This window comes from Acanthaster planci, linkage group LG03 (assembly GCF_054643075.1).
Source record: "Acanthaster planci isolate LZ-2023a linkage group LG03, COTS_SCS, whole genome shotgun sequence".
Classification (NCBI taxonomy): domain Eukaryota; kingdom Metazoa; phylum Echinodermata; class Asteroidea; order Valvatida; family Acanthasteridae; genus Acanthaster; species Acanthaster planci.
In genome coordinates, this window is record NC_141779.1 from 25,429,670 (window position 1) to 25,453,356 (window position 23,687).

At 38.4% G+C, this 23,687-nt stretch overlaps 1 protein-coding gene across 2 annotated transcripts; it reads right to left on the reverse strand.

Moving 5' to 3' along the window:
- Positions 1-3,443: 3,443 nt before the first annotated feature.
- On the reverse strand, positions 3,444-21,881 carry LOC110981069 (exostosin-2-like). Of its 2 annotated transcripts, none has more exons than XM_022238280.2 (10): positions 21,673-21,881; positions 16,475-17,333; positions 12,888-13,094; positions 11,839-12,022; positions 10,097-10,236; positions 9,384-9,609; positions 8,729-8,912; positions 6,339-6,505; positions 4,961-5,104; positions 3,444-4,404 (listed from the first exon to the last, which is right to left on the reverse strand). In XM_022238280.2, exons 2-10 carry the CDS (start codon positions 16,987-16,989, stop codon positions 4,060-4,062), a joined length of 2,112 nt encoding a protein of 703 aa, XP_022093972.2. In that variant the 5' UTR covers positions 16,990-17,333; positions 21,673-21,881; the 3' UTR covers positions 3,444-4,059. The 2 variants fall into 2 exon arrangements, with proteins under 2 accessions (XP_022093972.2, XP_022093971.2); XM_022238279.2 differs by having other exon boundaries at positions 21,456-21,881.
- Positions 21,882-23,687: the final 1,806 nt, after the last annotated feature.

The window sequence follows — 23,687 nt, forward strand, 5'->3', positions numbered from 1 at the left end:
AAGTAAGTACGTCCACAGGACGCATCAATGTGCTTTATATCGAACACATTTCCACACACTAATCAAGGTTAGCATTTAGAAACAATGATGCATGCCGCATACATAAAAAGTACAAAAATATCTTTGAAATTGAGTAACATTTACGTCCAAAGTGTTCAGAAACAGAATGTATGAAATACTTGTGGCTACCCTTGCGGACTGACTGAAATTAACGCGAGCAGTGCAGGAGTTTTGCTTAGGAAAGGTTATCTGGGAAATCAAAGGCAACATAACGATAAGGATGCTTGGAAATCATCGGCTACATTTCACAAAAAGTCCCAAGGAAAATTGTGTGTTTATGATTGTTAGACAGTGAGTTGTTTGCTTTTTAGCTTTATGTTGAGGCCTCTTCAAACTTCAGGTAACTGTGAAAGCTAAGCAAACTTTGTGTCACCAAATGTTTGCAGCAAAATTCACTTGGTTAAGATCTGAAACTTAAAGCATGTGCATGCATGTTAGCTTTTCAATAGCATGTTAATCAACCAAAGCCCTACGTCACACAAGGTTTTGTCCACATTCCAGTCTGTGAGGTATAGAAATTCCAAACTAACCATGTACAGGTAGTGTGGAAGCATACATGCAAGCACATGTAGAGTACCAAGTTCCATGATTCATACAAATACTCAAGCAAAGACACCTCCCAACCTGTTCAAAATGTCAATGATTAGTGTAGACATTTTCCTCTATGGTAAACAAAGCTGTGAAAATGGGTCACTGTTGGTATTAAAGCACATTTCCATAGGAACCCTTTTTGGGTGCATTGCGTTTTACTTTCACAGACACGAAATCGATTCCATTAACATAAAACATGCGTGCATTGCGTTCGGCTGTCAAAATCACCATGTGGTGCAAGTGTTGTCATGCACATGGAAAGGCACCTTTAAATGGCAGGCTGTTGGAACACCATTAATCAAACATGAGTGAACACACAATGGCACTGCACTATGGGGACTGCATGTTTGAATAATAGTTATTATGGTGAATAATTTGTTATGGGGAATATATGTGATGAAGGATAGTTATTAAGGTGACTAATTGTTCTTAAGACAAATTTTGTCCCCACAACTCATCTGTCCTAAACAAAAGACACTGATACCTTCAAGGGGCTAGGGCACAATCGTTCTTCATTAACACAAACTCGGCATCTGAGTCACAGCATGATGCAATTTCTGCCATGATTCTACCCATAACTATCAAATTCCTACAAAACAACAAATCTACCCCCACATGATTCATACATGTAGTTCAATCAATCCACTGATGGGACTAGTATTACTTACAGTGATTCCTAAACTACCCTGGTTGTTAGATTTTAATGGATCTTCACAGAGTTTGATGGGTTCAGCCTATGTGATTAGACATCCTTATTTGGAGTTTCAACATCCATACATGCGCTGCTCTTTTACCATTTAGAGCTGAATCTGGAAGCTGAGTAAAAACAGATGCTTGAAGTAAGAACAGTGTCCAAATCCTACTGTCATACAAATAAATTACAATTTTTTTTCAAAGATGCTTCTCTTATCATCCCAAGTTCAAGTCTGTATACCAACAGCATATTCTTACCTAAACAAAACTGGGATGCAAGCACCAGGTAACATTAGGCTCTGGTCGAGTATGTTAGTACAAGGCCAGGAGTATACTCTTGCATCATGTGATTATTTCAAGGTGGCACACAGGTCATAATAACCGTTTGTACGGTGTGATCTGAGAGTAGCACCCACACATTTCCTGTACTCTCAACTATTGAGAGTAACAATACAGCCTAATAATGGCTCGGATGTGATACCACTGACTCCATCCATAGGATGAAGATCTGGGTGTTGTATTTTGGAAGATATTTGGGCTGTTCAAACAAAATATCTGTGACCGTAGAGTCGCCACCACCACCACCTATTGTCAAGTCTCATTGGTTTTCACAGTAAGTGGCAAAATAAGGGACCTGGCGACTATACCATCATGAACATTAATCCGCAATAGCACCTGTTGAAACTCTTTGGCAAAAGGGGCACGTCTTTCTAAAACTAAGCAAAATCGGCCGTAATTAAAACATTCTTTTACACAACCACACACATTTATTTAAGGTATCATTTCAAATGAGACCTATAATCTATAAGTATGAACAAAATAAACCAACCAATCAATTGTATCAACTTCACGTTCAGTTTTTTTGTACATTGTGCAGCTACATGTACCTACGTCATAATGACCGACTCTTTATGAAGGACCAGTGTAAGTCTAAGTAGTCTATCCAAATTAGTTACAAGTACTATTACAAAAGTAATTACAAAAAATCCAATAGTTTTATCTAAATTAAGTCCTTTAATATCCAAAAAATACTTTATTATTTACATAATATACCTAAAAATAACTTACAGTTGTACAAAATGGTTAAGTTTACTCTGTACATAGATTGTCCGTTTTTAGATAAGGATGCTACATTGTATGTGTACTTACAGTATGTAAATCTGAATACTGAATGTTCAGTGCTATGTTTGCTGGTTTCAATACACGGTAACACATCAAGGCCATTTTTAGTGGTTTTTCCATTTGTTGGTGATTTAGAAATGTTTTATTGCCTTTGTTTTGAGAAAGAAAAGAAAACTGAGAATAACTTATGGAGAGAGAAAATAGTAACATCAAATTGGTAACTCTCTCTCTATTGTCATGTGATTCAGAAACAGGAAATAATGTTGGGAATAAACTATACGTGACTATCAATTCAATGTGGATAGTGTGTGTATTTGTATTTCCCTATTCACAAATGCATACAGCATATGTGCATGTAAGTGGCTCTTCTTTGCATAATCATGAATTATTCCTAAAGCATATGGGACCATTTGTAATGATCTGAAGACAAATCTTTGCAAAATGTTTGGCGATGGGATTGTATGTGAATGATACCATAACTTCCACACGTCTTATTGTTAGCCATTGCCAACGGTATTATTCACTCTTGTTCTGGGTACAGTATGATTTTCAGCCGAAACTAATGACTTTTTAATATGACAAGATGCCACAACCAAAGCCCTTTACAAAGTTGGACTTCACAAATAATAACCCTTGCTGGTCATTTCTTTGAGATTTGGATGATATCTCTTACCGCGTGGTCATTCTTTTTTTTTCCAAACTCCAAGACCATGTCACAGAGTGATATTAACCACTGTGCTCAGTCACGGTCCACAGCTGTTGAAGACACACATGCTCAACCTCCATGGATTATTTCAAGCCACTGTGTGTGTACAAACTCAATGGGGATGAAGTGCGTCTGAGGATGAGTATAGACATCAAGCCGACATGGCATACCAAATTTGCCGCAATGGATATCCTGCTGATTTCAATGTCATCTGATGTGAAGTGGTTCAGAAAAATATCTCACGTATGTAACCGTAGCGGTACATGGGTAATATTGGATATTTTCATCATTTATTAACAAAAAGTACAGAAACCATTTGACAGCCCCATCAAACAGGGCAAGTATTGGATATCAGAAACCCAAAGGTGAAATACAAACAGTTCTGCTGCCTAAAAGTACTGCTATGGTAAAAATTTGTCTTTAAATCATTCACATATAAGTCAACACAATGCCTAGCATATGCAGACTGCTTTAAAAAAGTTGAAAACCTTTTGTCCAAAAACTGGCTGTCCAATCAAGCTCATCTTTTTCTGTGTATGGTAAAAACTTTCGTTATTCATAGTATCAATTACTCTCAAAAAGTCTTTACGAAACAGTAACATTTCTGAAAGATTTTTGATGGAATTTATGACATTGAATGTCTTCAAATTATCAGGATTATGCTAAACTTTTGCTTTAAAAGCAAACTAGAACAATTGCATAGTAAGTAAAACAAATCGAATCCAAGTTTGGGTCAGCACATATGCATATTTATATTTAACCTACCAACTTGAAAAGTCTCTTGAAGTTTTTTCACATTAATGAGGAATCTTAAACAAGATGACTTTTTAAATTTGACAAAACTCCTGACTGTAAAGACTGAAAGTACCTACACTTTTAAGTAAGTGCTATAAGCTTCCCACATCAGGAAATCGTTTCAGCTCTGAAGGTACATCGTCCTTATACAAGACTGGATCTGCACGGTATTGCACCGTCTTAAGTGGCACCATCCCATACATTTTGGCAAACTCTGAGACACATTCAGAACGTTCCACCATATGGGTAAGGTCGGCTGAGATGATGTTGGAACATTCAGGACACTTGAACTTCTTACGAGGGGTGACCTTCATTGGGGGTTTGCCCGTAGCGTTTGAGATGAGGAAGTTCATGGCAAGATCCTCACAGTTCATGTGATCGTCCACCCATGACTTGATGTGGGCTGACATCTTGTGTGTGTATAAATAGCTAAAATACTAGACATAGGGGAAAAAATAATAAATGCATGGATTTGTTTAATATGGTATAAGAAAAAGACACGCTGTTGCCACAACTGACTTTGGTAAAAATGAGAAGGATACCAGACAAGCCCTTCTTGTCGAAAGGAGGAGTTTTTAGTTTATAGTTAGTTTATATTCTAATCTTACCAATTAACAAGTAAGTCATATACATCAAGTCTTCACAACTCAATAACAAGTGGACATAAGTTTACCAGTATTAAGCTATTCAACTATCTTTGCCTTTGCTAACCCTGTGACCTACCATCAGACATTATCTGACCTGTGATTGGCTAATGACTACATGTAGGCGTGGAGTACCCTTGTCACTCTCACACTCCAAAAACTGATAAAAAGATTAAGGGAAACTCGGATGGGCAGAGACCTTTTCAAGCCTCCATCCAACTATTTCAAGAAAGAAAATGCCAAGCCTTTTACAACAACACACCTTGAAACACATGGAGACATGGGATTGGAACCCAGATCATTAAACGAAAAGCTACACTGGCCTGACCTGGGTCATCAGAGGTCATACCTTATGATAAAACGCTGCTCCAGTGAGCACTATAGAGATGTCATTCGTCCATTCTGACTCGTATTTCCATTTGAGTAAAGTCTCATCCCATAGATGAAGTCTAGCTGGATAACCAATCAGACGATCCGGAAACTCCCTCCATACCTAGAGTTACAAATCAAACAAGTTACATGTTTTTAAGTTCTACTAACCATGATGACATGTTAACCACTTCCTGCCGGGGATTCTGGATCCGGACACGTATGCTTTATATGCGTGGCCACGGTGTCCGCACTCAGACAAAGGGAACAGGGCCTTGTAACAAAAGACCGTACTCAGAACAAAAGACCAAGCTGCTGGGCATTATTGACATTTTTTCACTCTCAAAAGTGGAGATAATCCAGCCTTGTTTTGAAACAGTATACCAAGGTTTGGGGCATTTAGAGAGAGCGGATTACCACCGCAAACAAAAGCGCTCTACCACCGCAGCAATGAGCCACATAGTACCACTGCATGTTAATCTGGCCCCTATTGAAAAGAGGTCAGCAGCACACTCACACAACTGACACAACCAAAGAAAGTTTTATAACACCACACAATCTGGGCTTTTTTTACAAGGCTGCAAGCCTGGCTGAAATACTCAGGCGTCCATAGATTTGTCTGTCAGGCTAGAGGGGCCACCAGACAGTCCCTCATGTGTTTGTAAGTGTCCAGTAAATGAAGATAGGAATTTTAAAAGAATTTTGAAAACAGAAAAAAATGATAAATATCCCGGCCCAGCATCATCAACATTGATAACTCCCCGGCAGGAAGTGGTTAAAGCAATTTCAAGATGTGCTTTGGGTCAGGGACTCAGACTGCCCAGCCAACCCCAAGGTCGAGTGGTTAAAATATTTGCACAAGTGGGAGGTTATGGGTTCGAGTAACACCCGAGTAAGCTTGCGAATTTTTTTTTGCAAGCTCTTGGACAAACACTGAGCATACAGTGTTATGAAAATACGTCTGTGTAAGGCAAACCCGTTATTAAGAATGTTGTAAGTGGGTAGCTGGAATACATACTGTACGTGTATTATGTCTTTCATTATAGTAGAGACAGATACATCAACTCTATCCTCTTTCACAGTTACAACTGTTGTTATGAGGTTTTTATTACAAGGACAATTTCCTCGTCATTCAACACTGTGACTTGAATCAGCCCAGGCTGACATGTGGACTGGGTTTATAATTTCTATTCCTGCTGTTTTTTCCCCTCAATATCTGTTTTCAATTTGCCTCCCACCATAATAAGTGACTCTATACGCTGGCTATTTTTTACCCTTGCAGACTCACTGACACTGCTGTGAACAGTTTTGAGGAATTATTGTGAGAAATAAATAACAACTTTCATGCATTGCTTTACCTCATAGCCAAATTCCAGCTCATCTGGAGTCAGCATGACGATGTCATCATCGATAGCCAAGACACATTCTGTCTCAATCTCATCGTAGGGATAGAAGCGATTACTCAACTTGTTCTCTTTGGTTTGCACAACTTTCAGTGGCTTGTTTATCTTGGGCCATTTCTCAACTGTAAAGAGATCCAAAAACTGCTGACTGGAATTGTCTGACAGGAATTAGCCAAAGTGAGACAAACTTTGCCACTCTTTATTCACACAATTAAAAATCTGCCTTTGATCACATTTATTGAATTCTTGTTTAGTTGTTTTGATACGCCATCCACCTTGAGCAGAAGCACCCTCTCATCAGTTGAAAAGAGCCATGTTGATGGGGAGGGACCAAGGGTGCAACCATAACATGCGTATTTCATAGACCAGCCAAGTGCAGTTCCCACCTATGGAGCCTCTGTTGGAAGGAACACTATGCCCTCTCTTGGTCAAGCTCAGGGCTTGTATTCGTATCCTAGTTAACTGGAGTACACTAAATTTATTCTGTCTTGTTTCCTTTCTGTCTTTTGACTGTTATGAATACTGTCAAACAGTAGATGAACAGAAAAAAGCTAAGCAAAACATGTTATTGTTTCAGTTTGAATGGTGCAAACTAGAAGAAAAATCAGCTATTACAAGAAACTTCATTTACTTTCCATTGTCAGCAATTCCCATATTTCATCATGATTCAATGATTTTTCAAATAAGATGTGAATTTAAAATATCCAGGTCTTTGAAAACACCAAGTGCCTTATGTTCCCTCAATACACATGTATGTTATACTCATCAGGAAACAGGAAGGGTTAATGAAACAAAAAGTCAATTTCCTGATGTCATCTTCCTTTATGTAAAAGAAAATACAGATTAGGAAGCCAAATTCAACGCAAATACAGTGCAAGGACAAAATTTCTGTAAGCAAGCTATTCATATTATTGCTATATTTCCACTTGGAGTAGATGTTAAACCTACACATATTTTTTCTTGCTGTATCAAAGTGTGTGGCCCTTGGAACATAAAAAGCACCTGTGTGAGAATTCAAATTGATGTGCACACTTGCATGTAAGTTATTGCATTTTGAGAACCACATTTCAGAAAAGATTGTACTTATCAATACAGACATCACCAATCTATTTTTACTTGTGAAAGTTACCCATGATAATTGGTCCCGGACAGCCAACTCATTTCCACACCAAAAGGGCAATTAGAAAAAAAGAAGGTCTAACCTGCTTTCCCGGGATACTGATAACTTATTTATATATGCTAAATATACATGTACATGTAGTCCAGCTATTTCACCAACAAACATGGTTCCTTGGCAGAGAAACTATTCAATCCAGCAATAATAATACCAATAATCACCTCATGAAGTAAAAGGTTACCATGAACATGGTAAAATATTCACAAAGTAAGGGAAAACACACAAATAATACTGTACATGGGTAATTCCAGAAATTAGGAGTCCAAAAGTGTGACATTTTTGTATCCCTGTTACATCTGACCTTAGTAATTTGACACAGAAATATCATCAGAATTGATTTCAAAGTATTACTATTTGTTTGGCTGGTAATTTGCAATAATTCATCACTGTTGAAAATTAGAAAATGTGTTCTGAACTTACCGAATCATGTCAGATGTGACAGGGACACAAAAAAATGGACCCCTAATTTCTGAAATTACCTGCATCCTAAAGAATAGAGTTGACACTGTTATTCCTTAACCGATGTACTACATTTCAGTACTCTCTAAAAGCTTGACAATTCATGTATTTAGAGGGCTTGCCATTTCAATCTCAGCCGAATTGTTATCATCACCGCTTTGTCTTTTACTCTGTTGCATAATATTTTTCCTTCACTGAATATTTCCCTTGTTTGGATTCACAAATTACATGATAGTCCCCATGTAATCCAGTCTCACCTCCCTCACTCACCTCAATCACTCTCTTTGATTGCCCATTTGCTACGTAGTCGGGCGTGGAGCATTTTTTTATTCAGGTGGGTCCACGCTTTCGACCAACACGGTGACTGATAATGCTGCCGAATAGCTCCTACTTCTTTGTGATTGGTTAAGTTTTTCTGAATTTACGTAATTGTCTGATTGTGGATTTCATTTATACTTTAATAATGTATTACTTAATGTGAGTATGTATTTTTCTCTAGTTTTTCACCTGCATCAACGGTGTCCGAATAAATTCATGGGGGTGATGAGTAAAGAGACTTCTAGTTTCCTTTCTTCAAAATTGTGTAGAGTGACTAGAATATTTCTCAGTAATATAGAAACAAATATGACATTCCGAAAACAAAATAGATTCAGAGAATATTTTGGAATTCGGACAGATCTACAACTTGACAATGACGGTTCATCCTCACCTGCCGGGGGGGATTTCTCCTGGTTGTTCCAGACAACCAGAACCTTGGAGAGACTAGGTGTCTGTGAGATACGACGAATGACTTCAAACAAGCTCTCCTCACGATCAAAAGTCAGAACTACAGCTGTGAAACCTTCAGACTTGGGTGGGATCAACGGCAAAAACAGCGGGCTGATGACACCAACCTATAACAGAAAAATACGTTGTTTTCACTGTTTTACTTTCAAATATGCACGATAAGTTCTTAACCTTGCCAACAATCTCAATCTTAACACTTTGCATACATGGTAACCATGGTGATATACATGTATTAGTGCATGTTCTCCTAGCAACAGGCATTGTGAAGGTGCATTCACTGGTTAACATGCAGTATGATTATTTGCATTCAGATACATGTGGTTATGGTCACCAGGGAAGGAGTCAACCCTTAACATGGATTAAACACATTTTCAATAGTTACAGACTATAACATGTATGGAGAGGACTAGCATTTTCCAAAGATTATCTGCTACTGCATTACTACAGCGGTCTTGTACCCAGAATCTGAAGGACACAAACAACAATAAATCTAACAAGCCACACTTGAAAACTTTCTTTCCTGAAAACTGGACTTCCATGTTGTAACTGGATTAAGTCCTTGACATTTCAAAACTCACTCGTGGTCTAGGCTCATTCCAGTAGGCATAGTCCTTGGCACTGTAGGGATACATTCTGTCGTTAATTATCTGCAGTGTCGTCAAGGTGATATCTTTGATGGATTTAAAGTACTGTTGCCAATAGAAATGCACTTGTCTCTGCATCTCCTTGATCTGAGACGGGGGAATCTTGTTAAGAATGGACCGTAGATCAGGAAGTAAAGCCTCTTCAACAATGAGGGCAGCTCTATGGAGATAAGAATAGATTTTTACAAAAGATTTTAGCAATTTCCAGTGATAATGAGGATATTCTGCACAGATGCAGATTTTGCTTTTAAGAACTGGTTAGTAAATAACTGTTTATGTAAATGAGTGAATCGAGCATCCAGACAATGGCAGGTACAGCTTTTAATCATTTCATCTGCTCAGAAATAAAGGGACCTAAAATGTAACAAAATTAAAAATTGAATTCCTGTTGAAAACTTGAACAAGTTTAGGTTCTCCTCAATTTGGACCCTACACACAGGGGAGCATAATTAAGCTAAGGCCTTCAGTGTGTCAAGTTTTTAGACAAGCACATACATGAACATGAACATGTATAGATGTCAAAGACACAACCAAGATGGAGGTTGAGCAAATAAAATTGCGCAATAACCTCATGACCAGAAGTGGATTCAGGAGGCAAGTAATATTATTACCGACATAACAAGTCTCATCCTGTGTTAACTGCATACCTTTGCCAATCCAGGACCTCTGAAAACGGCATGATATACGTGTCACTCATGACCACAGGAATACATCCAGCTTGTAAGGCATCACTGAGAGCAGCCTGACCCAGACGAGACCGTCGAAGAATGATACAAAATGTGGCTTCCTATAGGCCAATCAAAAAGGATGAAGGAAGGCTAATCATTAAGTATGTCTGATACCCTGCAGTTTTGCCAAACATCGGCTGGTGCACTGGCATTTGTAAAATATTCAGACTTCAAAAATGCCCAGAGCGATCTTTACTTACTCAAATAGAGAAGCATTACGGAGACAAGATACCAAACAAGCGCAGAAAAACTGTGACCATAAGTCATTATTCAATTCCGTCAAGATGAATTAAGGAGAATTATAGACTGTCCCTTAACTCTCCCCACTCTTTTTTTACCATGTAGGTGTATTGTGTGTGATCCCTTAATAATGGCGGGTAATGAGTAGCCTTCAAAAAAGGCCTTTTTAATTGGCTACTTAATTAGCTTGGAAGAATCTAATATAGACAAGGCTTGCTCATATGAAACAATAGGGGGGGCAGATTCCAGAAACACACAAATTACTGGATCATGCATTGCTTACTAAACTCCATCGTTAATGGCTTACGTATAAAAGGCCTACCTCATTAAATATAAATTTAACGTAATTGGCTTGTAACCATAGTAACATCATCTACATCACTGAGGGATGAGATGTTTCACATAACTTGCTGCTCTTGCTGTCTTTTCCCTTTTTGAAGTAAAAATGCACCGCTTAAACTTAATCTTCAAGAAACATTCCCAATGTAAATGAACTACTGTGTGGAAAATACTCAAATTGTATTATGTAAAACTCAGAACACATATTGATTTGCGACACATCATAGCAGCCACTTTAGATAACAGTCACTTCTCAGGTCTGTGTAATTGGTACATGTAACACTGTGACATTGGGCTTGATTCCTGGCCACATTTGGCAGCGTGCATACATGTACATGGATATAATAGACCTGCAACATAATTTTATGACATCACGCTTTGACAAAGAGCACGGTCTCTAGAGTTTTTTGGTCTCATGAAGTAGCAAAAACCTCCTCTGTTCCAGGGCAAAAATAGAAACTAAACACAGCTCTGGTCATGTCAAGATACTGTGTGCATGTATGCGAACGATATTGAACATGAACACCTGGGTGCATGTTGAATGCAACAAAATGTAACAATGTTGTTTGTGCGTACTGCGTATATAATCTCACAAAGTGACAAAAACTACGTATATTAAAATTCAACAGGGGAAAAAGTAAGACCTACAGGTTTTACAATCTTACGAAGTGTAAGAAACTTTTGTTAATGAATTACTGTTTCATCAAAACAACAAATCACAAATTAGTGTGGATTTTAAGCATTTTTCAAACTTAACTTTGCATGACTATGCAAAAAAATTCTCCAGTCCGTGAAACAAAAGTGGTCAAAAATTTAAGATGAAAAAGGTCATGCCGGGTATGTTAAAACACATTTTTCTCAGATGTCTCTTTTGCATGATAGGGAAGTTTTGTCACTTTGTGAGATCGATAAAATGTACCCAGAACACAAAAACAAATTGTGAGAGCTGAGAGGCACAAATGGATAGCTCAGATGGGACAGAACCAGGGTGGGCTTTTCACTTTGGTCCATTTTCTAATCCTCTGTCGGTCACTTTTCTTTGTTCAACATAATCCTTTCCCAAACAGGTCAAGATGTCTTACCTGCAATATGTGTGGATAGTTGTACTGAGTTGTGTCTTTACACATTTTGGATGAGGCTGACACATCTTGGCATTTGTCCAGCACTAGAAAGTCCCTATGGTTTGCGGCAATTGCGTTAAGTTCATCTCTAAAATCTAAGTGAATTCCAGCTTGTGCAGATATGGCTAAAAACGGTTTAACAAAGCTGAAGATGGGGGAAAAAGTAAAATAAAAGGTTAAATTAGACATGAAAACCAAATTGGAGAATTGGAAACAATGGGGAAATGAGTAACGTTTCCTTTGGGAAAACATCAACACTGATCTTCCAAGAAGGAAATTTATCTTGGATACGAAGAGGAAACCAGAGATTCACCCTGTCAGTCCAGACTGGAGATAAATATGCCGAGTGTATTCAACATACAGGTAGATTCATGAACTAACTGCACAGGTGCATCATGCTTTTTCTAGAAATGAATTTTTAGATGGTGTCAAAGAGCACAGAAGAATCTTCTAAAATTCATTTCAAAGTTTTAAACAAAGTTTTTTGAGCATTTCTGTAAATACTCAAAAGTACAGACTCTACATGTATGTAGAAAATTCCCAGAGTCAGGAGATTTTTAGTAGTTTAAATAAGGAACTGTGAATGAAATAATTACATTCTTCAGGAATACACTGAGAGACAGTACATAAACTGTATGACTATGAACAACTTCAAATTAATGTAATATTGTCTTTAGTAAATTGGTTTCTGAGGATACAAGATTTGGACATATAGTAACACTGGTATCATACTTTCAATACAACACATGGTAACTACCATGTGCATACATGTACACTGGCTACGGTACATGTAGCTAGCCAGCCATCCCTCCTACATGTATGCAAAGATGCATTCTCAACACAGTTGTCTTATCAGTCAAAATCAGTCAAGTGACACATGATATGTCTACGTACTGTACAGGGGAAATGGAAGGAAGTTTTGACTGTTATTGATGGTTACAGCAAAAGGAGGGTTAGCTAACAAGCCCAATATTTGTGCACACAGTGTACATGTGCATGTACATACTCACCCATCCGGTTTGGCCGATAAATAAATTGAAGCTACATCTGGATTATACACAGGAATACTGATGTCAAAATTGGGCCGATACGTCCAGGTAGAGAACCCTCCCCCAGCCAAGAGGGACTTCCCTCGTCGGACATCGAGGGCAGTATTGAAATCAGGAGATGATCCTGGCAGCATGTTGAATAAGAGATGGTTTGTACCTCCATGCCACCTGAACCAGAGGGGTACAAGCAGAATGATGGGACAGTTAGGAATGAGGGATAAGATACCGGTGCCTTGTATAGGGTCTACTCTTATGATGTCACAGTCATGTCTTTCCTACGAGTGGCTGAAAGAATTTCACAAAGTGTTACAAATCCCACACAGCTACATCTGAACACCTGATAGTACCTGTGCTACATACATACTAACTGAAAATACAACCTCATTTAAAATTAATGGGAAAAATGTCCATTTTGAACAAACTGGGGGTGAAATCGAGAACAAACCAAAATATTTCTGCATACTTTAGCTGCCAACTGATACAAGTTGTACATGTGGGCAAAATGAGGGTCGTCTATAGTAATTCCTGAACATGTTCATGATCGATGCTTTAACCTCTTCTGTGACTTCACAACTTGTCGGCCATCTTCTTTTAAAATTTTCTTTTAGTGTACGTGATTACATGTATGTATTAATTACATGTATGTTATTTCTAACTGAAAAAAGACACCAAATCTGCCTTGGTGCGAAATGTGCACAGTACATGTACATTGTACAGTACATGCATTACATGTACATGTACAGTACATGTTCTTGTGCACTCTGCAAAGTGTATTCCCTACTGACATGACTGAATCATTGGAAATTATCCTACAAAAAACCTTTGCAAATACAAGACAACACAGAGTACAGACGGAACAGACACAAAAAAATTCCGGTAGAAACTTTTAGAGGTACATGTAACAAAACAACAGCTTTTCCTTAGTTAAAAAACAATGACACCAAGAGATTTCCATGTGCAGTAATGATGTACATGTACATGTATACATATACATGTACATATTCCTGCATTCTAGCATTAGTAGTGATGAGAACACAAGCTTTCCCAAATACAAAGCATTAATATGTGAAACTGAAATTGGTGCAGATTAAGGATCTGGTCCCACTGATGTCTCTGTACATTTAACCTACAATTAAAAGTGAGCAACAGGTGGGCTTCACACTCTAGAGTGTGTTTTCACTGATTTTCATGAAGCGCACTATCCAAAAGGATAGTGCATGTACATGTACATGTAGTTGAACAGGCTAACTTGGTATGTGGCTGCTTGGAAATCATACCAAACACAATCTACTGAAGCACAAATTACCCAACCAGATTTCGATCTGATCCGATTTTCTCCTTCACCTGTTGTCCCATCCTTCCCCCAACAGTGCAATCTTTTTCAACCACAGGTCAAATGTTACAGAGTGGATTGAAATCCTTGGATTTAATGTATTTACCGTCTGCACCAATGTGGCAGTTGGTAGCAGCAATGCATACAATTGCCCTGGGCATTTAGAAGTAGACTGTACATGTACATGCATGTACCTGTAAGTGAATCCACCTTTTCCAAGAGTACACCTGGTAAAGTACTGGTACCATACATGAACAGTACATCTTTATTGGTAACTTACCCAATCCAAAATCAATGCACTTTTTGTAACTGGACCATCTACTAAATCAGGCAAAACCACCAGTGGGAATTGGGGAGGATAGGGGATGATGTTAAGCTGAAGACACAACTGATACGTACATGTATCATTGATACAGCAAAACAATGTGTATACTTGTACTTACATGTACACTGTACAATGTACCAGTAGATATCCTGTATTTCTCAAAGAACGTACATGTATATATATGCACATGTACACATACACTGTAGTATGCGATGTACATGTACATGTACTATATCAGGACATTGTGTACACGTACATGCACATGTACTGGTTCAACAGACCCATACATAGTAGCTCCATGCACAGAGCTGCAATGTACATGTACACTGTACATACACTGTACATGTACACATATATACATGTACGAGTAAGAGTATTTGTACATGTACATGTGTACTGTACATTATTGTACGTGTACAGTACGTGCTTTGGATAATTAGTCAAGCTCTATGATCTAACTCCAGTCCACTACATGTACATGCACAATTTCTGTACCCCATGTAGATACAGGATTTATTCTATTCAATACCTGACCGCCCATCTCTTACTGCTTAATCCCATACTGTCTGTGGATTCCATCCACTTTTTCACTCAACAGAAAACAAATCCTGTTTTTCTTTTCACAAAGAGAGGTTCCATCAGCGTGGAAGGAAAAGTGTATCACTGTCTTCAGGGCAGAGGTTGTGAAGATACAGTGAGTTGCTGATGGAATACACACCAACTGAACATGAACAGATGAAGGAGAAAAAAAAGGGATTAGAAATCCTCTTTGGTATGATTTAGCATTCCAGGAAGCATTAACTTACAGAGTGCTACCATGGTGGGGGTAAACACACAGATTTACATGCACATGCACAAGGTACAGTCTACACATACCGGTACATGTACATGTATGCAGTGGCATTTGAACATGAAAGCCTTCCTACATGTAACTCCAAAGACCCATGGAGTTTGAAGGGAGAATACAGGGTACATCACCAGTTTGTTAATGTTTTGGGGGGTTTTGCGTAACTTTTTACAAGTTTAGCCAAGTCACCATTACACTGACCTCTTTCGTGTTTTCAGATCACTGCTTTGAGAAAAATCAATAAAAACATGGTTCATTTTCAACTGTGAAAGTATAATTTGTCTTGCTCAAAATCCACAGACCAGAGGATATTCTTTAGTGAGTGAACAATGTACATACAAGGTCAATCTGCCCAGCAGATATGAACAAATTCAACTTTGACCTGATCTACTTGTTGTAAATTCTATTGTAAGTTGTATTCTCCACTTGTTTCCCTCCTCTTTCAATTTCAATGAGTTTGGCAAATGCTGACAAAACATATTGTTTTTATGGCTTTTAGACAATGTACATGTAAAGTGTATTATCTGTTAATTTAGACTGCTACATGTACAACAACTGTACACACACAAATTGGCATACATGTATGTTGATGGGTGAGCTACTTTTAACAAACGATACGTACAAGTACATGTACTTTCCAACAATGGTCAGCTGACAATCGCCAGAAAACAGAGCTTTCTGGGTTTTTTCTTGGAAATACCGGTACATGTGTAGGATTGACTCAAGTTGAACTTACAATTCTTTCAACAATCAAAAATAAAGATAATACAACAGTCCAATTTTTTTTGAGATTTGACCAATGGTGTACTGTAAGTGTACCATACTTTAAATTCAGAGACTGCTGTTGTAAAAAACCTATCGTGAAAGCCATAAATCTTAAAATTCATGACTTAAACTGTCAAAAGGATTGCTTCAAAACAAGGATCTACATACGTATCAGTATGTACCAGGCATACTATAAAGAGATTTCCGGTACCAAAAGATGACGGAAGAAATATACAGTCCATGTACATGTACATAGTACATTTGAGCAGAACACTTACTTGGGAAGTTGAGCCAGGACTTGTCCCGTTTCCTGAACTCTGGTGGAGTCCTGATTCAAAAAGTCAACAGCAGGCACAAACAAACAAGCTTTCTCTGGGTCTGCAGTGAAGTATGGACTCTCTGCTATTGTCATAAGAATCTCATAAAATTCCTTGGATATTCTGTTCGTAATCTCAACCCCATCTTCATCGATGTATTTCAGTAAAGGATAAATATACACACCAATACGATTCAGGTTATAACCACACCGATAAACATCAAAGCAGTTGTAGTAACGGCATTTTAAGTCGCCTTTTTCCGGCAGCTGTATATTTTTGGAAATGACGACCTCTGGTAGATTTAAGAGGTCCGGAATGACATATCTAAGACGGTGATCCACGTCGCTTTCCATCAGGAAATGTGGCCAGAACTGAAGTATACCTGTGGTGACTAGTCCAAACAGGATTATGGAGAATAGAATGATGTAATAACGTCGGTATCGGAGTTTTAACTTTGGTCCTCTTGCTTTCTTCATGCTGCTTTGTAGTGGCGGGAAACTATTAACCTCGCTGGATGCAGATGAGAAATATATCTCTCCTTCGGTACTCACAGGACATGCTCAGAAGTCAGATGTCATGGAAGCCATTTGGGACATGGTCACATCTCCACTTGCTGAGACTCCTCAGAATCAATGTACGTAGAAGCTGTAAATCACAGGACTGAACAGATGTGGAGGACTGAACCGTTTTACTGGTTAATGCCACCATTGACATGTATGTAGTTCCTGCACATAGACTGTGCCAGATGATCCAATACTGTACGTAAATCATGAACCTATCAGATTGTTGTCTGTCTAGGGTAATCTTACCAGCATCATACCTGTCAATAAAAAACAGAATCTGTGTTTCATTACGGGTACATAAAACACTACAAAACACATTGGTACTATTGTACATACAGTATACATGTACGCCTGCCATGTGCATCTCTCATCAACAGATTCTGGTACATGTAATTTGATAGATTGGTCTATCAAGCCCCGTCCTATATTTTCCCTAATCACAGCAATGATTATAAATATTTACGCATAAAATGGTAGGAATATCTTCACGAGGTGACGGATGGAATGTTCCTTTCCGCAAGTTGAATCCATGTGCAATGAATCATTTAACCTGTCAGAACTAAGTTCATCATTTCACTGCACAAGGATTCATGGATACATGTACATTATACTGACAGTAAAGAAAGAGGCTTCCACATTCAAATACTAGTACAAACACAAAGTAATCATAGTCCAAGTACATGAACACGACAACAACCCCAAGTGTACATCCCTCTTTACTGAGCATTTACTTCAAACTTGTATTATATGTACAAGTACACTGTACATGTGTGTGGGATGTAGACATATGATTTTATTCTGTTTCAAACCAACTCATGGGATGTGTACATACATTGTACATGGGAAGTATGTATGTATAAGCTGTTGCACCTGCAGTACAGTTATTTGTTTTTGAAATTCAGAGTGTAAACCAAAGGTGATAATTGCGCAGTCTACAGGTACAGGTACATTTATATTTAAATAGTACATAACCACATCAGTGTGTATGTCAACATTATATAAGCTACATATGTACATGTACATGTACCCGTAAAACAAACACAATACATGTATTTTGTACATGTATGTATTGGTACATTTGCATGTACAGATGTATGTATTCATGTCAACATTCTCCTGATGACGGACAGAGCACACTGTCTGAAACGTTGAGTACCTTGGGTTCTTTTCAGAACCTTATCATGCTCAAAAAAGAGAGATATCCATGGTGCTACCGGAAACCTATCAACATGTAGTTTACTTACATGTAGATGTACTGTCTGTACATGTACCTACATGTACATGTAGCTAGCACATGTACATACACACATACTAATACACGTGTGTACATGTACATCACAGTGAGCAATAGGTGCAGAAAAACTGACATACATGTAATTCAAGGGATTACAAATACAAGTCTGTTGAATGTTCATGTATGGAATACATCAATCGTGGATTATTTGCTGGTCTGATTTCAGATAAGCAAGTACCCGGTACTATAGTAACTCAACCCCTGTATCCAGAAGCTTTCCAACGCCAAAGCACCTGTTTCCTATTTCATATCTAAAATGTAAAAAAAAGACAAGGACAAAAACATGGACAACTTTAAACTGAAGAATGCCTATAAAAGAAGGACTTCCAAAAGTGCACAAAAGTCCAAAGTTACATACACCATGTACATAGCGGTATAGTAAGCACATGTACCATTATATAATTTTCTCTCAAAATGATATTTTGAAGGTCTGAGAATTAAATCAATAGAACGCACAGTATCAGGTGTTCAATTAATGTCTTTATATTCTGGAACAAATGGCAAAGTACAATTTGAAAATTTGCTGGTACCATTATTGCAACAAAACACTTCAATTGTATTGAGGACAATTTATCTTGCTTGGCCAATATCTGATTTTATTACAATGCTTTCATAATAATTACACTTGTAACCCTCGAACACTGCCAATTGATTTGTAAATGTGGAATACATCCCCAAGCCTTTCAAGGGATCCACAGAATAGTTCCAAATTTTTTTCTCATAAAGCTTGCAGTGTGGGCTCCTCAATTTTCCTTTTAGCTTTAAGTTTGGAAGCCCCATCCCCTTTTTATTTTCGAAGGAGCTGTGAGTAGTACTGAATTGAACAACTTGAGCGGAGTCATTTCAAGTTAAGTTGTTGGGTTCTTAATTATTAATAGGGGTGTGCATTTACCGGTACATGTGTCTTTGGAACCCGGTACCCATTTTATGTCAATACCGGGTACATGTACATGGGTACCCTTAAAATATAAAGAACTCTTACCAAATGGCATTGTGAAAAATCCCGTGGACCATGTGCCAAAACAGGGCTCAGTTTTTGTACATAGAAAGCAGCACATTGTTCTAAACATTTGAGGGGAATCTCCCCAACCTTTTTTTCTGAAACAATGTGTTACCTTTAATTTGTAAGAAAAGCAGCTCTGTCAATCTCTGAAGCGGAGCTATGACCATGGGACCGGATTTTTCAGCTGCACATTGATTTTTCAGCAATTGTACCCTTCACTGTTTAAAGTTTACATACATTTTGTACATATGGACTTTTTTACGGGTACCCAGCCCGTAAAAATGGAACCAGGTTTTGATATTGATGGGTGGGTACAGGTACCGGTACCTGGGTACCCAGGACTGGCCTAGTTCGCAATGTTGAATTCAGTCAAGCCACAAAGCTGCCAGTAGGTTACAACTATTGTAACCTCAGAACTGCAGGATCTGTCATCTGCCGCGTTTGTGAGAAAGCGGTGGACAGTGAACCCCAGCGTTCTGGGAGTAGGTTGTAACTAACATTGAAGACATTTATGGTAATACAGTATTAAATAGTCATGAAGTATTACCCAAACAAATGTATTAATAATCATAAAGAAACCAAGAAGAGGGGGAAAACGCCTACAAAGCAAAGGCTTGTGTTAGGCTAGCTCATCTAACAAATGACATACAATACATTCAAATAATACAAACAATAAAACAAAAATTCTACATTGTGTAATCACAAGGTGATAAACGAATAAAATCACGGACCCTCGATGAAATGAACGATACGGAATGAAAACAGTGGACACAGACCGACATAGGAATAATTAATCAAGATGAAGGTTTGTACAGAGAATGGCGCGTTATCACAGTAGACAAGATTTCAGCTTACTTTTGAAAGTACTGTAATATACTGTAAATAAAGTACTGGTAGCACATGGGCAAAGTGACAAATGGGTAAAAGGGTAAATGGGCCACGTGGCCCACACAGGTAATGAAGTATACTGGATACTTCATGGTCAAAATAGGAAGATTTTAAATGTATAGACATTAATAATTTTCCCTAAAATTATATATCAGGAATCAATATCTCTGTTCGGGGGGCGCTAGCTTCTGGCTAGCGCCCCCCGAACAGAGATATCAAGACAAATGGGAAGAACCACTAACATACGGCTGGGTCAGCTCAGTTGGTAGAGCACTGGTACAGTATTCCAGAGGTCGCAGGTTCAAATCCCGCTCAAGTCAATTTCTTTGTTCATCGTTATAATCATACATGTAAATACATGTACATATGGCTTTAAGAATTTCCCGAATTAAATGTCAATGGGGGAATTTAATTGTTTCACATGGCAAAGATTCATCAAAATGCTTAAATGGTGAAATTTCTCATGGGTGACCATGCTCTGGCCCCATACATTGTAAGTACGTGCCACGCTGTACATGCAGCACACACATCACGCGCAAAACAGACCAAACAAAATCATGCAAAACATGTAGTTGATGTCAGTCACTTGGATACGAGTAGACTGTTGCCTGTGGTTCACACAATATTTATCTCTGTGCACAATTTTTATGGCAAAACATGTACATGTATCCGTGGTTGAGCATAATTTAGAAATTGCACACGCACATTTCAAATTTGCACAATTTCAAAAAAACGTATGCAATATGGAACTCTTTCCATAACAATAAAATTTGTTGCATTTCTACCTTATGTCCTGACATTATTTTACAAATAAGAAAAGACTAATGAAAAGACATGTTACATACATACATACATCTGTACATGTAATGTACAATGTCAATGGGGCTGGTTGTCTTGGACATGTTACTACAGAGAGGCAGAACGATAAGCCACAACTTCCACAAGCATTCATGCAGCTCTTAAGATACAATTGTTAATAGATTTGCCTACCATATGAACTATGAAGTATGATTTATGAATGAATGTCCAAAGAGAAGCACCATGATCACCTAGTACCTACATGTACACAATAGTGACCTGTTCTGTTTCCCACACAAAACAGTGTCAGGAGGCCCTACAATTTACAAACGGACACGTCCAAACACATGACAGAGTCCTGAAGTAACTCCGAGAATAGGATGAAACAATACTTACCACACAACCAGGATGTGATAGAAACCAGCGGACGTGTGAACATGGTCAAGGACAAGTGGGAAATGGTCTGCCTGAATTACGGTAATTGGGCAAACCCTGAACAATGCTGAAAGTTTATCTCGATCTCGCCGGCCTGGGCCCGTGGCCCACGCTACTGTACGGATGTCAATGGGGCCTACAGTTTTGGCCTAGGCCTATCTCTTTTGAACGAAATTACCTTTCAAGAACAAAGCTGTAATAAGATGTAGCTACATGTAAGTCACAACTTCAGGACCGACATAATAACCTCATTTATACTGATATTTTGAAAAAACAACGATCACGCCGTGAAGTGAAATTTGGTTACATCAAGTCGAGACAACATTCCTGTCAGGCGTGTTTTCTTCATCAGCGTTCGGGCCGAGAATGTAGTAAGACACGCACGTATTGTACGCATTAGCATGGAGACTACCTGACATTTTATCATTATTTGATAGAGGGCGCCCTTGATTGTAACTTGGCGGACAGGTTGGAAAAGTTGCAGTCCTCACCCTCACCTCAAAAATTCGGGGAAATTATTTGTAAGTCTCTCGGGTGCTTGAGACACACATCCAGTTAAAGCTATCTATGTATCTACCTGTATCGTAAAGTTGGCAAAGCATCCCAGGGGAAATATCACACCAACTTGTAGAGAGGAAACGATGAGAAGCAATTACAGTTTTAGAGGAGGAAACCCAGAGGAATATTCTGGGTAAAGCCCACGGAGTCATCATAGGGACTGAAAACTCTATCCACATGTGGACCGAGCCGTGAATGCGGACCGCAGAGGTGGAAGGCGAGGAAAGAACCACTACGCCAACTTGCTTATTACCTCATCTCACATTTTCTGCTCAATAATTAATGAAATAACCGGTGACTTCGCATTGGGGGAGTCAGGTTGGCATAGTGGTTCTTTCCACCTCTGTGACCCGGGTTCGAATCCCGGCCCGGTCCACATGTGGATTGGGTTTTCATTCCCTACTTGATTTCATGGGTTTTACCCAGAATATTCCTTTGGGAATTTCCTCCCACCTCTAAAATTGTAACTCAGGCTTGCGAACTACAGTGCCCAGGGCGCTTTTGAGGAATCCTTGGTGTCAATACCCAAAATATAATAATAATAATAATTCATATCACAAAAATGCTATCTGGTAGTCAAAATCAAGCCTTCCACGTCCAAGGGTCGCATCGTTGGTCATAGCAAGTTGAAAGTATGCAAATCGCAATTGGTCTGCTTGGTTGATCGGTAACCATGGGCATCGATATGATTAGCTCAAGACAAGCATTTCGCCTAAAAGCAATAAATTACGTTACCCTTGGGGCAGTAAAAACATTCATAATGAAACAATTTCCAAAATGAAAGAGATTTTGTACTCCATCTGATTGTCTAAGAGGAGATTAATACCTTGTTTCCGGTTTTTGCATTAATTAACATTAGGTTAATGTATTGAAAAATAAACAAAACGTTTTCCCGATATGCTTATATTCTTTGAGTTTTTAAAGCAATTTCAATAGCTTCAAACTTCACATTTCCAGTACTTATTTCCAGATCATTTGAATAATTTTCTTAAATCAGTAACGGGCAAATGATTTTTAATAAAGGACAGTGTTTTTACTTTTTATAATATGAAGTTCCTCGGTCTGTCACTATTTAACATCTTTGCATAATAAATTACAAGTAAAGTCTCTTAACGTGTCCTTTGCTTATTTACTTGTCAGTTTTTGCAGTCTTCACCAGCCCAAACACTAAATATGACACCCCATATCCTCCAGTGGTCTGTCCCCTCTGCTGTACACCCCATGACTCCATTATTAACTATCCACATCGACCTTGTCTCTAAATCCCCCTCCAAAAATAAATCTGTAATCATAATAATGAACAAATAATTTGTAAGATATCCCTATCCACAAATACATGTACATTAGTCTGAATGTCCTTCAAGAACACCGCCCTGGAGCTGGTAGACCTAATTCCATCCCAACATTTACTGTCATGTTCTTTGTTATTTGTACGCCCTGCAACCACCTCCACAAGTTAGTGAACACGCCCATTCCTATCCACACCCCTCCTACACCCTTGGGTTTATATCTGTGCCCTATCAGGTTGGCGCATATCCCATCCTACCACTGACTACCTTTATTCATGAATATGGGCAACCTAGTGTCAACCCAAGTAATCTAGCTCTCTTTAAGGAAAAAATGAATAACGAACAC

What these genes read in the sequence shown, in the direction of transcription:
- LOC110981069 (XM_022238280.2), bottom strand. Translation starts at nt 16,989, where the DNA reads ATGAAGAAAGCAAGAGGACCAAAGTTAAAACTCCGATACCGACGTTAT. An exon ending in GGAATGAGCCTAGACCACGA is followed by an intron (nt 8,913 to 9,383) that starts GTGAGTTTTGAA and finishes TTTCTGTTATAG; the next exon opens with GTTGGTGTCATCAGCCCGCT. An exon ending in GAGCAGCGTTTTATCATAAG is followed by an intron (nt 4,405 to 4,960) that starts GTATGACCTCTG and finishes CCCTATGTCTAG; the next exon opens with TATTTTAGCTATTTATACAC.